The sequence below is a fragment of the Gymnogyps californianus genome, chromosome 7, assembly GCF_018139145.2.
Source record: "Gymnogyps californianus isolate 813 chromosome 7, ASM1813914v2, whole genome shotgun sequence".
Classification (NCBI taxonomy): Eukaryota; Metazoa; Chordata; class Aves; order Accipitriformes; family Cathartidae; genus Gymnogyps; species Gymnogyps californianus.
In genome coordinates this window covers 32968993-32988237 of record NC_059477.1, presented here as the reverse complement: position 1 = coordinate 32988237, position 19245 = coordinate 32968993, and the positions used below count along the sequence as shown (strand labels likewise).

Genomic DNA, 19245 nt, shown 5'->3' with positions numbered 1-19245 from the left:
TTTGGCATGAGCACGGGGGTCGCTCCAGCCACTCCAGCTCGTGGCGTAAAGGGGTTTGGCAGCGGGTGCAGCAGGGAGGCAGCACTGGTACCTCTCCCATTTTAGGTGCACCTGAGTATCGAGGTGCATGCACAGGCAGATGTGCCAGAGGATTATGGGGGTCCTGTCCCTCCATCCCCTCTTGTTCAGTTGCTCTCTGCCCCATTGCTTCCCCGTGGATCAAGATTTGACTCCTGCTAAGAAAGTTTCCCCAAAGAGGATAACGCTGGCGCTGGGTCCTAATCTGCTGGGGTTTAGTCCCAGGGCTGTGGGTGTCACCAGGTGAAAGGGAGCGGGATTACCTTGATCCCCTTAGCTTGCTTTTTGATCTCCTTCTCCTCTGTAATTTGAGCTCGTTGCCTAATTGCTTCAGGCCTTGGGAATGGGAGGGGGTCGAGGGAGGTTTCCTGGGGTTGCAGCTCTCCTGGCTGGAGGTGGCTGCTGTGCCGCCATCTGCACATTGCCCCTTGGCATGTGGGATGGCACAGGCGGTGAGAGCTCGAGGTGACCCCAAATGTCTCCAGAGAAAAGTCATTCCCTCCTGATGCCTAGGAAAGGTGCTCGTTTCCTTGGAATAAGGTTAATCCTCTTTGCTAACCAGCAGCTCCAGGCAGCACTGGCTGGCCTGAGACCCCCACCAAACAGCAGGATTAAATCAGGGGCCAAGCAAGCGGCCATAAGATGGTCTTGGTTTTCCCAAGGAGAAAATCCCTGACACTGGATTGTAGGAACAGAAAATGAGTAGGGGGGTGATGTATAACCATATAATTATGTATAACCCTTCTGAAGCCAGTCTTAATGGAAGCATCCATCAAAAATGGCCTGTTAGCAGCATGCTGAAAGCTTGGGACTGCATATCTCTATGTGCAGATCAGGATTCCCATAAAACCTTCTAAATCTGTGATCTTGTAGGCACCTTGGGCCCTTGTGCTGCGTTGGTTAGATCCTTGATAGTGCTTGGTTTCAGCAGAGTTTATTATTTTTAATAGCATGAAACCAGGCTATTTGCTGGAGTTTTGCCCTGTTTATTTCATGGGAATAGGCAGGTTCCTTTCCACTTCACAGAAACCAGCGGTCCCTGATGGGGAAAATTACCGCTAATGGCTGACAGTAAAGAGTTTTAAAACATTAAGGGTGCCAGACTCCTAGTGGGACTGGCAGATGTCGGTGCATTGAGCTGCAGATGTCCTCACTAGATGTGCAATGGTTTTGGGGGTTTTTGCACACCTGGAAGTGAAGCTCAATGTGCTGAGTGTGGCTCCGCTCGGGGGAATTGCTCCATGGCTTTTCCTCGGGACATTTGCCCTTCCTTCCTGCCTTCCTTCCTGGGACACCCTTGATGGCCATTCTGGGGCCGTGCGTGTTAACTTACATCTCAGCCTGCCCCCCCCAGGTTTCCTTCGAGGTGGCCGTGGAGGCACGGAGCTGCCCCGCCGAGGACACCTCCCATGCCTTCACCATCAAGCCCGCTGGCTTTCGGGACACGCTGGAGGTGGCGGTGACCTACAACTGCCTCTGCGGCTGCACCGGCCACGCCGCGCCGGCCAGCGGCAAGTGCAGCGGCAACGGGACCTACGCCTGCGGGCTGTGCGAGTGCGACGCCGGCTACCTGGGGGCCAGGTGCGAGTGTGAGGAGGGTGCCAGCGGGGACATGCACCACGCCATGTGCCGGGAGGCGGAGGGCAAACCCCTCTGCAGCGGGAGAGGGGAGTGCAGCTGCAACCAGTGCCTCTGCTATGAGAGCGAGTTCGGAAACATCTACGGGCCCTTCTGCGAGTGCGACGACTTCTCCTGCGCCAGGTACAAGGGAGTCCTCTGCTCAGGTAGGAGCCTTTCCTCCCTCGCGCCCTCTGCTTCGCAGGGATGGGGAAACAGCCCCGAAATGGGGAAGGCTGCTGGGCTGGTGTGCGCAGGGTGTGCGAGGGGCTGCGCCTGCCCTGCCTGCCGAAATCTGCCCTGTTTCTGGAGGGATCTGTGCTTCCTTTCTTTTCCTTATGAAAAAAAGGAGGGAGAGGTTTAAGTGCATCCACACTAATGAGCAAAAAGTGAATTATCCCCATCAGAACTGAGTTTTCAGTATTAGAGTGAAAGGCTCTCTCCTTGCAGGCTTGTCCTCTGCCCGGGTCCCACAGAGATGAGCAGAGTCTTGGCTTTGGTGTTGTTATTTTGACATAACCATGCACATCTCTTGCACACTGAAGTATATCCCTAGGAAAGAGTAAACCAGCACAGGCTTGAATCCTCTGAAGCTTTTTGGTGTCTTCTTAGGTTGGATTTTTTTCTACATGTGCCATCCTTCCCTGCGTAGGCAGAAACAATCTTTTTTTAAAGATGAAGCATTTGAAGTAATCCCCTGGTGCAGCGCAGGTGAAAGGAAAGGTTGTGTTTCAGTCTGTTACTTATTAGAGAAAATCTGTGTTAAAGATTCCTAAAGGTATTTTATGTATAGATTTTTCTGCCCACTGGGAAAACAAGTCATTCACTGGGAAAGATGTAGCCAGTCAGCTTTGCTTAAGCAAAGGTAGAGGAGTTATTTAGCTGTGTTTGCTAAAATGGCTTTAATTCCTTTGTCAGTCCGAGGTCACATAATTTACCTTGCACGTAATTGCCTGGATTAGCCCTTGGATATAATTCCCTCAGTTGGAGCTGGGCAAAAGGTTATTCTTTAAAATTTGCCTGCTTTCAAGCAAGTAAAATATTTCCTTAACTGAAAATCTTAGACAAAATTTCCAAAACAAGTGTGAGCTTGGAAAAATAGGTATTTTTCATGTTTTCTGCAGGGAAGTGGTGGGGTTTTTCCCTGCTGTTTGTCTTGCCCTGCATGTTTCTGAGCTGGGCAGTAAGTGATGGGGCACCTTTTGGTTGCAAGTTTCTGGCTGTTTGAGATGGTTGTGTTGTTAGGCGAGCAGAGGATGTTTGTGCTCATTTTCCTGTAGCCTGGCTAGTGATGTTTTGGCACTGCTGAAGACAGGGCAGGCAATATCTTGGTTTTTGGCATTGCCCTGGGGCTCCCCCCTGCAGAGCAGTGGCAAAGGCCAGTACCACCTCCCACAGTGACTGCCCCAGACCGGGAGGGCTGGGACTCTCCCTGCTGATGCAGGAGCAGAAAGAGTGGTGACCAAGCAGGAAAAAGCTATTTGAAGGTAGATGGGGTGAAAAAATAAACTCAACTGTGAAGTAATTAAGAGCAACACTGCCTGGGTGTTCTCCATATGACCATATTGCTTTGATAGCATCATCCCACCCAAAAGGAGTATATTTAATAGCAAGCAGTACAACGATGCTATAAAGAGAAGTTGGAAGTTACTGGTGTAGTGGTTGGTACTGCAAGAGAAGGACACCCCTTTGCTCAAATTTCCTTTTCATCAGGAGAGCCAGAGCTCTGCCACTCCACAGGAAAGCAAGTTCTGTGTCTTCTGTTGCGCCCACTTTCTTCTGTCCCTGTGGAGGGCTTCTGGTGCTGAGAAGATCAGCATAGCTGGTTTGGGATTTGCCAGAGTTTTTTAAAGTCATTTAAAAGTCCTTTTTATAGCTATGAAAGAAAACAAAGGGTAGGCTGAGGCCAAGTGGCCTCTTTGCTCCAGGGGTGGGATGGAGTCTGGCACGGCTGCATGGGGTGGGGTGGTTGTCCCTATGCCTCCTGGTATTTCTATTGCTGTTGGTTTGTTGGCTTTTTTTTTTTTTTGGAATTCCAGCAGTTATGATGCTAAATCTGAGCTGTGGCAAGCGCTGTGCCAATAACATAACATTTTGAGGTGGTTTTGTCAGCCCAAGAGGCTTGGGGCATCACCAGCCCACCAAAAGTGTCTGAGCTTGCACAGCAGGGCTGTGCCCAAAGCTGCCCCTAACAAAGAGCCCTCTGCTACACAAGCATCTCTGGTGGCTTCCAGCAGATGCGTGCTCTCTCCTCCCTACAAATGGGGCCTTCTTGAAAAGACTATGTGTTTAGTTCAGCACTGAACATCTCAGTCCACCAGCACGTGTAGACTTGGCAGCCAGGGGAGTTTGGGTCACGCCTTGGGTGCAGGATGTCCCCCAGGGCAGTCGCGCGGGGTCCAGTTGCTGCTTTTGTTCCTGCAAGGAGAGAAGTGACACCCTGTCCTCCCTCTGTCTTCTCCTGGGCACAATGTCTGTCCCTGAAAGGCCACAGCATCCTGGTGCCCACCACTCTTGCAGGCTGAATCCCACCGTGAGGGGAGACCAACAGGTTTTAGCAAATGCAGAAACCAAAAAAGCAGCATGTAGGGAGCTGTCATTTTGCTGCAGATGATAGTTGTTGTCTCCATCCTTGCTTGGGAGTTGCTTGGCTTGGACCTGTGAGGGGAACTCATTGCTGTTGTCAAGGGCTTTATTTATACTGTATGAATCTTCTGGTAGTGTGGAAGGCACTTAATGCCTCTCAGTGCATTTCTGATAACTGTATTTTGAACAGCGTTTTCACCCCAAAGGAACCTCAGTTTTAGCACGTGGGCTGTGGTGTCCTCCGTTAAATGCATTTACACCTGCCCAAGCTGTTGAACAAGATGATATCATGAACCTCTGAGTGCCCGTCCCAGACAGAGCAGGTGGGAAAGCAGCCAGTCCAACCTGTCCCGAGGTTTGGGTGTGCACGAGGAGGAAAGCAGTTTTCCAAGCTGAGAAGTAAAAATCCACGCATGCAAACTGCTTTGCACGTATGTGGCTGTGCTTTTTGCATCCCTCAGCTCAGAGGCACCGTGAGCCCATCACCAACCAGCCTGGGCATTTCTTCCTTTTATGATCCAGAGCGAAGCTGTCCCCATCGACTCACTGCCGTGACACAGGACTGGGTGGCAGATTGTGCTCAGGCATCCCGTATTCCCGGCAAAAGCCACAGTGGGGTTGAAATATTCTGAAATGAACTTTGAGCTTCTTGTCTCTTGGTACTGAGTCCTTTGGCCAGCAAAAGTGTTTTCATTCCTGGGTCCATTTATAAATATTGGAACCTCATTTTGTCAGTGTTTGAGAGGAGAGGTGACTGCATAGTGCTACGTACAGCTTTGGTCATTTTGTAGCCCCCCATGAAGTGGAGAAGCAGATTTTGTGTGGGAGATTAATCTAAAGGAGAAGCAAGAATTTAATTCCTGTTAGTGGGAGGTTTAATGTGCCTCCTGCATCTGAGATGGGTGGGAAAAGGAGTCATTTAAAACATGTCGTAAATGTTGATTCAAGTTGCATCCAACTCTTAGTTGACGCCGCTTAGTCACTAATAAGTGGCATTTGTTCTGCTGCTCCCTGAGTCCAGTTAACAGCTCCAGAGTAGCTGTTTCAAACCATTAATCCAGCTTCTGGAAGGGCCATTGGGAATGGCTTGCAGAAGTGCTCTGTTCCTCCAAAAGAGATGCAACTGGGTATCCACGGCATCATGCTCCGACAAAGCAGGCAGTTGCTTCCCAAACCCCTGAATGCTTCGATCCCAGTTTTTCTGTGGACGGAGAAGTTGCCCTCTTGCATTGAGACCTTCGGCACATCGCTCTGGCCTCTACTCTGAAATGTGGGTGGCTGCGGGAGAGGGGAAGAGAGCCTTCCTGCCTGCAGCCTGCCCTCCTGCCTGCAGCCGGGCTTGGGAAGGGGCCGCTGACTGCGCGGCCCAGCAGCTTTTGAACCCCTTGGCTGCCTGCCAGGCAGTTTGACAAAGGAGGAAACATCTTGGCGTTAATTGCATTCCTGAAGGTCCCATAAAACTAGGTAGCAAGAGGGAGGAGAGGCTCCGGTGAGGGCATCGCACATTTGCCTCTAATGAAGAGAGACTGGCTCGCCGGAGGCCAAGCTTCATTAGCTTCAGTGCTGCAGACCTATTTTTTCTTGGCGAGGGGGATGCAGAGGATTACGGCATTGTCTTTACTTTGGTGTCTCTAGAGAAATTTCCCCTTAACCATCACCGCTGTTACCCGGCTCCCCGTGTGGGTGTCATTTGTGTGCTTTTCAGCCCGGGACTGTGGTTGTGCACAGGAACATCACTACCAAGGCATAAGTAAAGAGCACTTGCCATGCTGCAAGCCGTTTCTCCCCCTAAAACACAAAGGATCTCGTCCCGAAAATCCATACTGCCTGAGCGACACGACGACTGCTGATGTTTGTGCAGCCTTGTGGGATCAGGTCTTTTGTGGTTTCTCTTCTTCATTTTTTTAGAATGAGACAATAAATCAGATTTATAAATGCTTTGCAATTGTAAATCAAGCCCTGCAGCTTCTCTCTAGCTCTTAAGTAGCTGCAACCATCTTAACTGATTAAGATGACTAAAGATCGTGGCTGGCTAAAGCATGGCGAGATGGCGATGCCTCGGAGCACAGGAGCCGGGAGTCTGGCCTCGCTTGCCAGTACAGGGCTTCCAGTGACACAAAAAGCTCAGGTCAGCAATAAAGCATCAGATGTCAAATTTGCAAATACATGCAAGTGCCAGAATCACTTCTGAAATGGGATTTGGGAAGTGACAGCTCATTGAAAATCCATGGCTTATTTCGCAGAGAATAGCCAAGCTGACGTGCGATGCTACTCCAGCTGCCCTGCAGAAACCACTTCAAAAACTGCTGAGGACGTACAAGTCCTCAGTATTTATTTCTGAATGCTTCCCTTTCTTGGTTTTATTAAATGGGGAAGCACTGTGAGGTTTTAGCCTGTACTAAGGCCTGGTGAGATAAGGCTTTTCTGTTTAACACAGCCTCAAATTAGAAATCTCAGTCCTGCTTCTGCAATTTGTTTTTGGCGTTCCCCATCCCGGGCGCTGTAACAGCTTTTAACAGCGCTGTGTTTGCGGCAGGTCTGGTGGGACGATGCCAGCTCCAGTGCCAGCACGGCAGTTTCTGGTTGTGCAATAGAGCCCCGCACTTTGCGAGCAGCGCTCAGGTTTGATGGCACTGCTGGTATCTCCACCCTGGAGTTTCTGGTGGGGCCTGTTACCATACAAATCACTGTGCCCATGGACACATCTTTTGGAAATAAACTTTTTTCCACACTTACTTTTGTAGTTATTATTCACCTGCCCAGTGGTAGTGCCTGGATGGAGGATGCTGGTGTGCATCTGAAGGCTCAGATGTGAGAATAAAGGTGATCCAGCTTTAACACTTTTTTCTTGTCTTAATTCTCTTCGCTCCTCACATGTAAGCTTTTACCAGAAGCTGCTGTTAAGAAAGAAGTGGGTAGTATTTGTTTTATTAACCTCCGAGGTGCAGGTGATGGGTTGAGCGTGGTTTGGGGAGGAAGGGGAGCTTGCCTGTGCCCACTGCCTGTGGCAGTGCCAAGCGGGGGGGTGGTGGCATTAAGCAAATGTAGCCCCCGCCACAAGGGAAGAGGGTGGCCTGTGGCAGAAAGAGGATAGGGAACGGAGCCTCAACCACATCTGCAATGTTTTCTTTTAAGTCATGTCAAGTGTTGTTATTTTACGTTTTTGATTTGGGGTTTTTTTTCTTTAGTTTGCATAAAAAGGTGGAATCTGAGCACTGCCTAGTAAAAAAGGACCTGAAGGGGAGAGACAAAAGGGCCGTATAAGATGTGGAAGTTAAAAATAATCCTTTGGTTGTTGCTCAGTGCTTGTGCAGCCGTGAGCCATGCAGCTGTGAAGATGTGGCTCCATCTCTGGGGTGGCCACCCCGCAGGTCGATCCTGCTCCACTCCCTGGGCTGGAGGAGGATGGGGGAGTGCACATGCCTACCAGAGTGTTTGAGGATTATTTTGGTGATGGAGGATGCAGTGTCAGCTCGGGTGACCGTGGTGCAGCCTCACGGCACCAGTTGCTTTGTTAGTGGTCCCGGTCATTAGCATCAGGTGGGGGGCTCGTGGGGCGCCAGGCAGCACCTATGTGTGCTGTCGGGGCTGCAGGGCATGGGAGGGCGGTTTGGGTTGAGCTGAACCCAGTAAAATCCTCTGAGCCGAAACCCTTTTCCATTAGAGCAGGTTATAGGACTGCGAGTGTCTCTTTGCCCCACCAAAGAGCAGGGTAGGGGACAGGGAGCTAAAAACCAGCTGAGGTTGGGCTAGAAAACAGAGAGGTATGTAAGTGTCGTCATGCTGTGTGGGGCACAGGGTGCCCATCGCTCCTTCTTGGCAGCCAACAAACCTGGTTTCAAGCATCTTGAGCTCTCCTGCCTACAGAGCCACTGCATAGCCCAGAGGGACCCTAAGGCCAGAATAAATAGCGAGGAGATGGCACCGTGGTAGCATCTCTCTTAAGATGTGGTCAGGAGTCACTCAGGCTGCACATTTATCCTAGAGCTTCCTAAAAACCTTTCTCCTTGCTGCATTCCTTTTCAGCCTTGGCTTTTATCACCTGCAGAAGCTGCTCAGCAGGAGCCCTTGTCCCGAGATGCCTACACACCTGAGAAGAAATGCATGAAACAAAAAAATCCTCCTGAATAAGAGGAAAAAATAAACCTCTGACTTGTTGTGTCCCATAGCGGCAATGAACCGAGGGCAGAGCACCCGTGCCTGGCATTGCTGCTGGGTGGGCATTCCCTCTCCAGCTTACGTCCCCCTCCACCTGTGAAACGTTTTGGTTCCAACAAGAATTTATATAGGCTGCAAACATTTAATAAGAAACGAATCAAATGGGAGACCTCCACTGTCCTCTTCCTTTTTCATGGTTAAACTGCAAAGCTGGGCATGTTCCACTTACTCTCATCATGTGGATTAGTGTAAAGAAATGTAAGGTTTAGGTCAGCTCTGTTTACTCCCATCCTGTGGGTTAGCCTAAAGAAATGTAAGGTCCAGGTCAGCTGGGGCAGGCAGGGCTGAGAGCTGTGAAGGGGATTAACTGGAAGAGCAGCCAACTGAATTCACCTTCATCCCGCTCAGACTGATGCCATTCTCACCCTGCATACAAGCTCCCTGCAGATGCTGTTGGCCCTGTGTCCAATGTAGTTTGTCTACATGACAGCATCTGAGCCCCAAATCAGGGAAAACTCCTCTTTTTTTCTTTTTTTTCAAAGCATATTTGTATAAACCAGATCTTTACTGATGTCAGTTGTTGATATTCCTGCATTCCTGCTTGACCTCCTGCAGAGTGTGGGGGCTGCTGTGCCATTGCAACATTGTGGGGAGGCAGAGTGTGATTGCTCAAGTGGTGATTTGGAAAATGTTTCCACAGGCAGGGAAGGAACTGTGGAGGAGCCTGCTGCTGCTGTCACATGTGGGATGTTGGCTTTTAGGTCTCGGTCCGGTGACAGGAGCCGGTGGCGAAGCCCTGGGGTCATCCCGGGCTGCTTCCCGCAGTGCCTTCCCGAAAGGCTGGGTCTGGCTGTGCTTGGCCTGGGGGCAGTGAGCTCTGAGAATGACACTCAAAACCTCTCAGCCTTTAATGGGGAATGTCATTGAGAAACTCTCCACTCTTTACACAGTGTGAAGAGGATGAGAAACCACAGGGATGCATAGGGGACGTGCTTATCCGCTGTGGGCAGCCTGCAGTGCCCTGTGCTTGCACCCTGCCCTGCGCCGGGGTGGCACCTTCTGCGCTGGGAAGCAGGGACGCCCAGCCCCAGGCTCCCCAATAATTTGAAAGGGTGGAGAGAGACTCCCCAGGAGCTGTGCAAGCGGCTGGCTGGTGTTAGCATCCCTCTTTAGCAGTGTTTGAATTTTCCTTGCAAGCAAAGGGTTCCTGAGCATCAGCCACTATTATTTCGGAGGGCTGGAGCGAGGCAGGGAACTGGGGGCACTCACACCTTGTTGGTGTGCTACTGCTGACCATTGATACCTGTCACCACGTGTTAATGGATTGCTTGTTATTTGTAACAGAAGCCAGGGAGGATTTTTATTTAAAACACACCCTCTACAAATGCAGGCTTTCTGAGTTGCATGGGTGGGCTTTGGCTCGGGCACAAGCTTCCTCCTCTTGTCAGCCCTAAGTCAAGAGAGATGGGCACCCCGTAAACCACCACCTCGGAAGGGACCCGTCCTTAACGCTGTCTCGCTGGCCTCTGTGCAGCCAACCTCTCACTCCCGACAGCTCCTTCGCTCTTTGCAGGTCTCTCTGCCTTATGCTACCAGATTCACCAACCATGTGGTTCTGGGTGTGCTCATCTGCAGGAGCCGTGGCTCATAGCCCTACTGCAGAGAGAGGCTGAGAGCTGGGTGGGATGTGTTTGCATCCCAAATTTCATCTTCATGAAGTCTCTATTTCCCTGGCATGCAAATCATCAGTGGCCTTTTGGAAGAGCATGCGGGTGACTCAGTGCATGTGTTTCCTCACATCTCCAGTTCTCGGAGGCTCCTGAAACCTCCCTGCCCCTTCCCCCTGGGTCATAATTTCCACTCTTCCCCAATCTCTCTCTTCTGCTTCCACTCCGAATTTATTTTTTCCCCTTTAACCTGGTTTCTGTTCTCTTTCCAATTTAATCCTGAGACGTGTGCTGCTCTCCTCCGAGAGCGTGCGCCTCCCCGTCCTGCTCTGTGCCCGTTCAAAAGGCTGAAGATCCCAAGGGGTTCAAATGGCTGCTGGGCTGGGGCAAACGGCACGGGGTGACCCTCGCCCGCTGGCCGTGACCTGCGAAAGCATGGCCAGTGCTTGTAGCTGCAGCGTGTAAAAATGCCTGGTTCCCCCTCCGATTGCTCCGCTAATGACCTCCTGTGTCGCCCGGTGCAGCTGCTGGGTTTCAGGTCAGAGGTGGCTGCGTTTCAGTGCAGGTGGATGGTTCTTAGCTAGAATGCTCTGTGCTTGAGGTATATGCTCCTCTGGATTTCTTTCACAATAAATAAATGCAGTATTAGGTATTATACCACCAGGCATTACCGTTACATCGTTACCTGTTAAATATTATTATTTGGGAGTTGGACTCAATGATCCTTATGGGTCCCTTCCAACTCGAGATATTTTATGATCTTTGCGTGGATTTCTCACGGGAACACAAATGATATTTCCATTCGTGTTTCTGCTCAGTGCTATATTTATTCTTCATCTTCCGTTGTGTTTCTGGCAGCTGGTATACCCTGCCTGCCCTACCTTGCTCACACCAAGGGTTTGTGTTGGTTGTTCACACTGAAACAGCAATTGAGTTGGACTTTCTTTCCCCAGCGTATCGCGTACTGCTTTGCCAGAGTTTCCATTCCTGTCACGAAAAGGCAAGGCTGCCTTTTCTTACCCTTCCTTTTCCCCTCATTGCTGTCAAAGTCTTGCAGCTCTCCCCAAATCTGGCAGCATCTCCTTGGAGGACCAACCCACACAGAGCGCTGCTGTTCCTGCCTCTTTTCACTGGGGTTTCTCCTTGTCCTTGAGCGGACCTTTTCCAAGTGTTAATGCATGCTAATGAGGCATTAAATGCCAGGGCAGAATTAAAGAATAAAGAAGTGACGTCTTTGACATCTTTACGGGAGCCAGAGCTCTGTCTGTGGGTCTCCGCTCTTAAAGCGGCACAGCGTGTGGGTCGCAACCAGAAGTGTCATCTGATGGTGCATGCATGCACCCAAACCCCCCTGTCCTGCTGCAGCCGCCCCCTCCCACAGCCGGGAACCCCATATCTCAGAAAGTAGAAAGCTCCGAAGTAAAAACAAGATGAACTTTGAAAACACAGCTCATCGCCTACTCGCTCCCCAAAGAGAGAAGATGGTTTTAGAACAAACTCGCTTAAATACTCTGCCTTCATGGCCGGCGTCCCACTGAGTTTGGCATTTGCATTTGGTCCTTCTGATGATAGTAATTAACGGAAATAAACATTTGGAAATGAATGCTGTGTTTGGGGGTTAGAGGCAGGTGAAAGCCTCAAACCAGCAGGTGAGTGAAATTCTGGGTCTCTGCATTTCTTGTTGACATGCACTGACAACCTGTGAATTTTGCTCAGTTTGCTTTAAAAAATCGAATTTAAATAATTGACCTGAAAGGGAAGTGCAGCACAGGCTGCGAGTTCGTTCTTTCTCTTTTTTTTTTGTCTTATTTTGAATGATATTCTGACTTCTTCCAGCTTCTTTGGGAAGGGAGAAATCCGTTCCAAAACCATGAACCTTTGGTGAACTTGCACCAGAGTATGTGTTTGCATCCAAACACAGAACTGGGCAAGGCTCCCACAGCACTGGATTTTGCAGAGAAAGAATCTCTCTGCTCCAGAGCCCACTCCTCTTAAAGAGGTCCAGCTGAAAGGACATTCAGCACACTTGGGCTTCGGCAGGGTGGGGATTAGCCTGCTTTTCATTTGAAGGATGGACCTGAACCATAGAATTTGGCCCTGGAGTTCAGGCATTTGGGATTGTGCGGCTTTGTTTTGGAGCCAAGTTTTATTTTAAGAACAAATCTGGAGGTTTTTTGGGTGGTAGGAGCTGGTAGGAGCCTGCTCAGGCACTGGAGCAGGAGGATGAAGCTCGTCCTTCCTGGAGGCACCACACGTCAGTGGAAGGGTTGCAGCGCTATAGCTTTTCTCAAGTCCTTTATGTGCATTTCATCTAACTAACTGCGTGCTCACCGTATGTCCCCTCATGTTTCTAAATCTTCCAGAGCTTTCACGGTGACAAAAGCTGAAGGCTAAATGTAGGATTGTATAAGCAGACCTGGACAAAGAGATGGGCCAAGAAGTATGTAAGTGGGGGAGAAGCTCCTGGTTCTGGACCCACGGGTGTTGGTGGTATCTGGGGCAGGGCTGGAAGAGCCAAATGGAAGCTGCTCTTTGTCAAGCAGTTTTCTCTGTCAGGCTTTTTGGGGAGAAAGGAAACAAATGGGGGGAGCTACATCGAGGGGGTTCTGCAAGTGGGTCTCGTCTGTTAGGGGGCCGGAGAGCTGGCTGGAGAAAAGAGCACTGCAGTGGGAGAGGCATTGGTGTGTCCCATGGGAGACCCAGTAAACACCTGCATGAGAAGGGATGGAGGTCAACTGAAAAGAACAGTGGCACAGAGCCCTTTTTGAGTTAGAGGATTGGAGGGAAATACAGGAGGGGGAAGAACCAGAGGATTCACACACACATCCCCCCTTCCTATCTGGCTTAAGGAATAATATGAATTGTTAGCAGCTTCTGCAGTGCCTTCCATGTCAGGTGTTTACGGGGTGACAAAGCCGTGGATGAGCATATGCCCAATTTGATGGGATGGTATTTGGACCCACGGCTCGAAGGGAACCGGCACGCCCATCCCGATTGCCCCCGCTCAGAATGAAGCACTGCGTCCCTGGGAGGATCTGGCAGCAGCCCTCGCCCCGTATCACTCCCTGCATCGGTAGCAGAGACGGCAGCAGGACCTAAAAGCTCCAATTCCCAGCTCTGGGTCTCCGTCCAAAAGGCCACGTGTGGCAGGCTCGGCTGAGGCGCTAACGTAAGCAAAAGTCAAGAGATTTGTGGAGTGCTGAGCTTACTTTAAAAAAAAAAAAAAAAAGGAAGGCTTTATTTTAAGAAATGCAGCTTTAGATCTCCTTCAGGAAATGACTCCTTGCTGCCTGTTTTGGCTTTCTGGTGGATCATCAGCCGTATCTTGTGATTGCGTTTCAGCTCCACTTCTGTAGCCGAGAGAAGGAAAATGAGGAAAGGCTGGCCAGGGCTGCCACAGGAAATCCGCCTGCCCCGGATCACTTTCAGCTGCCTTCATGAGACAGCAGTTTCCAAAGCCCTGTCTTCCCTGCCCAGTTCTCATTTAACTCAGAAGTTCCCAAGTGAGTGAGAAACTGGGGGGCTGAGGGTTTTTTTTTGTAATGGCAGTGCTGCAACATGGGGGATGCTGGCAGTAATGTGGAGCTGGTGATGGGGCTTGTGGTACCCAAGGCTGAATTAGCAGCTCAAGCATGTATTTATTCCTTCACCTTTGGTTTCATTAGCCTGCATCTCTGATGCTATTTTTGATGATTGGTGAGCTCAACCAGCACTAGGATTGAAATAAAGGCTTATTTAAAGCCTTGTCGATTCTTGGCCAAACTCGTATGCTTCAGGATATAAATATCCATTGAAATTAATGCAATGGGAAGATGCACAGATCCATGGTGTCTGGTGTAAATAACATACAGAAAAGCACTATTTACTTATTACTAGCCTCTTAGTGTTTGTTTTGTTGTTTCAGTATTGCGTTGTGGATAAATGAGCGTGGGCGAGCTCTCTTCTGGTGTGAATGGAGGCAGTTGGTGGATGCATTTCAGTTTACACAGAAACCTTGGACCCTTGACGTTTGTCTGTCTTTGTTTATATAGTAAATTCCTTTTCACAAGGAGGTTGTTATGCTCTGTAGGCTCCAGGAGTTGGGGATGCTCCTGCCAACCTGCCACTCTTGTTTTCCCTGCCAGACTGGTGTGACTCGGGGAATGGATCCTAAGCCCATCCCCAGTATTTAAAATTTCCCGAGCTCTCCCTTACTTCCTACCAGTGCCGACCATCTGGCAGCAGGACGGTGCTGTGAACCTGAGCAGTGCCACGGGCAGGCTGCCTTGCCTTGCCTGGCCTCTTCATGTGCAGCGCCAGCTGCTTTAAGTCATGGAAAGAGATTAGTGGGGAAGTTGATGATTTATTTGCCTAAGCAGGCACTGTGTCTTACCATAGCCCTTTCCCAAATGGAAAGGTCTACGTTTTCCAAGTGTTCAAAGCCTCTTCCACTGCCCTTCCTCCTCCCACTCAAAATGTGCCGTTCACAGAGCCTCTCCTCCAGACGTCAAGCGCTTTTGCTGAGAGATTGTCTGGTCTGGTACAAAACCGATGCTGAAGCAGTGTCCTGTGTCGGTAGGGTTCGACTACTTCTCTCATAAGCAGATGGTTTTGGTGCATCCACCCCTAGGGAGTACAAACAACATGTGGCTTCTGCGTCGGGGCTCTCTGGGTGATGGGCACAGCAGCCAGGGCTTGTTAAAGGGATGGCACCAGAGAACCTGGAAATTGCTTGCCATAACTTATTTCTCTTAATTGGTTTTCCTGTGGGGTTTTTGTGGGTTTTTTTCAAGCTAGTTGTTCAAGTAACTAAAAATGACAAAAGCACAGCATTTTGAAGGTCCTGACCAAAAGCCTGGATGTGAGCATGGAGGCACAAAAATAAGCAGCTTGATTTAATGGGAACAAAAGGCAGTATGACCTTTCCCCTCCCGAGTGCTCAGAAACCAAGAAACTGGCTTAAAAATCATGAGGATTATTTTTTTCTTGTATGGTAGGCACATCAATTTAATTTTCTAGAAGGTGGGAAAAAAAGGAGTGTTGGAGGGGCTTGTCTTCAAACTCTTTCCCCCTCTCTGTGATGGTTTTGGCTGGGATAGAGTTAATTTTCTTCACAGTAGCTAGTATGGGGCTAAGTTTTGGATTTGTGCTGAAAACAGTGTTGATAATACAGGGATGTTGTAGTTACTGCTGAGCAGTGCTTACACTGCTTACACTGAGTCAAGGCCTTTTCTGCTTCTCACCCCACCCCACCAGTGAGTAGGCTGGGGGTGCACAAGAAGTTGGGAGGGGACACAGCCGGGACAGCTGACCCCAACTGACCAAAGGGATATTCCATACCATATGATGTCATGCTCAGCATATAAAGCTGGGGGAAGAAGAAGGAAAGGGGGGATCATTTTTTATTTCTTTCAGAAAGCTGTTATTTTTGCATAATTTTGAGGTCCCCAGAAGATGGGGGCTTTAGGAAAACCACTTTCTATCAAAAGACCTAGCGACAGAGCTTTTAGTGCATTGAGTTTCAGACCTCTTGGTGCAGCAGCAGTCAGTGCAATTCCTAAAAGGCAAACAGTTATCATGGAGGGCAGGCGGGCTGTTCCACTGAGCACTCGGCCACTGCAGGGTCCCACTTTGCAGCCTGCTCTCAGGAAGCCTGGGATGAAATCAAGGTCAGAGGCTGGAATTTTCTGCCAGAAGCTGCTATCCCGATTCCTGCTCACCAGCAACGACCCCCGCTCGGGGACCAGAGCCGCGGCACGCAGCGCTGGTGTCGGGCTGCCAAGTCGGGTTTGTGCAGTGCCAGGGTGAGGGCAGAGGGGGTTTGGTCTGCGGCTGTCATCCCGGCAGGCAGCTGAGGGGGAGAGGCAGAGGCGGCTGGGGTGAAACGAGGACGGTTGGATGTCCTGCCAAAAGCCGCCTGAGTGACAGGGAGATGTGCAGCCCAGCCGGGGCACGGCAGTAGGATGGGGATGTATTTCGGAGCGGGGAGAGAGACGGAGGGACCAGCTGGGCTGCAGGTCTCGGTCCACCTTGGTGGCCTCCTTGGGAAGAGGGTGCCTCCAAGCAGCGGTACACCCCGTGGCTCCTGCCCTGCTGGATCCCAAACTAGTCCAGACTTAGTCTGGGGACTGCTCTCCCCCCACAGAAGCATTGCTTTCCTCTGCTACACCCTTCCAGCGTGTTTCTGCAGCCTCCCTGACATGTGTTTCATGTTAGCCCTCCCAACAATCACGAGCTGGCTGGAAAGTGTGTTATCAAATTCAGAGGGAGCATTTCATTTCCCATTTAGATCTGGATCTTTTAAACATCTAAGCTCGTCTCATTTCAAGGATGGGAACAGAAGAAAATATCTCTTGTTAGGTTTGGAGAACATAATTAATGTCTTTTGGCTTCATAAATCAGCTTTAATAGAGAACATGCAAACTCAAAGGGTTCAAGGGGGTTGAAGTCCAGGGTAATGTCCTGCACCATAAGACTTCTGTTGGTGCAGAGGTGTCTTGAAACACCCCCTCCTCGAGGATGCATTTTCATCTTGGAAACGAAACTGGGAAGTGAAACTAGGTTCATTATTGGCATAGTGGTGGAAGGCTTCCTGCAGGCATGATCTTACATGGCCTAGAGACTGCTTAACCACATCAGCACTGCATGTGACCATAGGATAGCTGAGATGATTGGAAACGTGCAGCACATTTTGCTGCAAAATACGAGTACCAGGTAGCAGTCTGCATGCTGCAAACCTCAGCTCTGGGTCACCGTCACCAAAGGACTCGCTGCCACATTGCCTCAGGGCTCTTCTGAGGTTGTCCCCTGAGCAAGAGGACGGAGTGGATTCCCATCTGTGGTGCTCCAGGTGGACATTGAGAAGTGGGACGACTCTTGTCACACCCATATGAGAAATAAATGTATCCCACTCACCATGTTTCTCCAGTCTTCAGGCTGTGTGGGAGAGGGATGGAGAGCACCAGAAGTGGAGCTCATGGTGCTTGCAGGAGTGGCCACTCAAGCTGATGAAGGCAGTGAAGATTGTAACATCTTTGCCGTTTTAAAGGTCAACATGGAAATTCCCACTCTTGCCACATTCCCCATGATGAGCTTCAGCCAGTGACTTCTTGCATGTTCAGCCAGTGTGGCCAAGGCAGAAAACACATTTCAACATGTTTGTAAATTTTAACCCCACACTTAGTCACCCTCATATAGAACGGCTTTTTCTTCATGCCCTTCAATAAACAAAACCGCTTGCTTTAAGATGCTGTTTCTTAAATTTTCGAATCGCAGTGGTTTAATAGGATGCATTAGTTGGAAATGGCTGTTTCCCTTCCCTGGGACAGTCGTTCCAGGCTCCATCCCCAGCCTGCCAGGGGCTGGAAGGGATGTGCAGTCTTTCTAGCCTCCTATACTGGCCTGGCGCTGACAGCTTTAAAAACTGAACCATTTTATGGTCCAGAGGCAGATTTCCAAAGGATTTGGATCTTGTGCTGGGCTCTGTGGTGTCCTAGGAGGGCTGAGCTAAGGCTGACGATACAGGGGCTCTGCCCCTCTGCCCAAGTGCAGGGGGGTGGCTCCCACCCGGGTTGGGACCATGAGGTGGTGTGAATGCAATCGGCTTGCTTCTCTTGGCCCTCACAGCTCAAGTTCAAGCATGAGCACATTTACTAAATGCCTTATACGTGGATTCCCAATGCCAGCTGCTTTGGATTCCTTGAAATAGTGCCCATTTAAGAAAACCATGATTTATAACTGATTTGGACACATGCATTGCCATGGAGGCACCAAACTTGCTGTGTGCGAGAGCCTGATTGCCTGAATTAAAAGCCAACCACGCCATTTGGTTTGCTTGTGAAGCGGAGGGCACAGCTGTCCCCGTTCTGCAGCTGCTCCCTGAGCAGCAGCGGTGGTGGACGTAGCTGTGTCCATGGGCTCAAAACCGGAGCTTTGTACGGGAGGAGCAAACCAAACCTGCCTGTACGGATGTGTCTGGGGAAAGGGCAAAGCTGTCGCCATGAAGGCAAACAGAGCGAGGGATTTTTAATCTTCATCAGATGTGGGCAGGGAAGGAGGTCACCTCTGGAGATCTTGTAAACATAATCTCCTCTGTCTAGTAATGTTTGAGTTTGCAGGCGGGATCCAAAGCAAACGGTGGGAGTGCAAAAGAGGCTGTAGGAGGGCAACTTGTCATGTGCTGGGACATATGAGATGCCTAGTAAAACAGAAGGTGCTCCCATGACTTTTGGCAAGGGATATAGCTTGACAATCCACAGCCTCTCTGGTACTCTTGGAGCGATGGGAGAGGCGGTTTTGTGCCGATGAAAGGAGCGTGTGTATAATTTATCGTGTCTGAGGTGCTTGAGGCTGTTTCCAGTGGGAAAGCTGAGCTGTAATTAGGTTGCTGCTGAGCCTCATATACAAACCCTTCAGCTCTATAAGCTATGCCTTCAAAGGCATCCCTTCTCCTAGGGACCGACCAAGGAGGAATTCAAGCAGTATTTCCAGCGAGCTGATGGATGCCTTTCTGAAACCAGCTCGGCAGCCAGCCACTCCACTTACCGTCACTGAAAGCCTTGAAGCCTGTTGACTTTCTCAGCCCATCACTAAACCCCATAGCTGCAAGGGGATGCTTCAGTAGAGGAGTGCCCTTACTGGATCGGTTTCTTCATCCACCTCTGCTGTGAGCTGCCCTGAGCTACTCCCTGGGAGAGGTTCAGCTGGTCCCAGCAACCTTCATGGTACTGGCTGGGACATAGAGGTCTCGCTTGGACACAGGAGACAGTGCTTGTTGATTCAATTTTTTTTAAGGCGTTTTAAGGTTTTGGGGAGTACTTCTTAAGTAAAACTGTTAGGAAAGAAGGGTAGGAAAGACCTTATGAAATGGTTGACCTGCTAGGCTTTTTGCTGCTAAACCCTGGGTTCAAAACCAGCAAGGAAGTACTGCTCCATTCCCATCTTCATATCTCTCAATGTAGGCAGAGAAAGAAAAGATTAATTCGTACAAAACACCAGCCAGCCCAGTAAACATGGAAGCCCTTGCAGGAGCCCCCTCTTTTACGCCATTTTGAGGGCTCAGCAGTAATACTGATCTCCAGAGTTCAGGATCCGCAGTGGGCCGGGAAGCGTGGAGGAGGAGAAAACTTCTTGTTGAGTGGTGTGGCCTGGAGAAGGCTAG

At 50.0% G+C, this 19245-nt stretch overlaps 1 protein-coding gene across 1 annotated transcript in view; it reads left to right on the top strand.

Annotated features, from left to right (window-relative positions):
* ITGB5 (integrin subunit beta 5) overlaps positions 1-19245 on the top strand; it is a 64090-nt gene that overhangs the window by 36411 nt on the left and 8434 nt on the right. The window contains exon 10 of the mRNA XM_050899661.1: positions 1433-1862. Coding sequence (XP_050755618.1) covers positions 1433-1862 — 430 coding nt within the window. The remainder of the gene's footprint in view (positions 1-1432; positions 1863-19245) is intronic.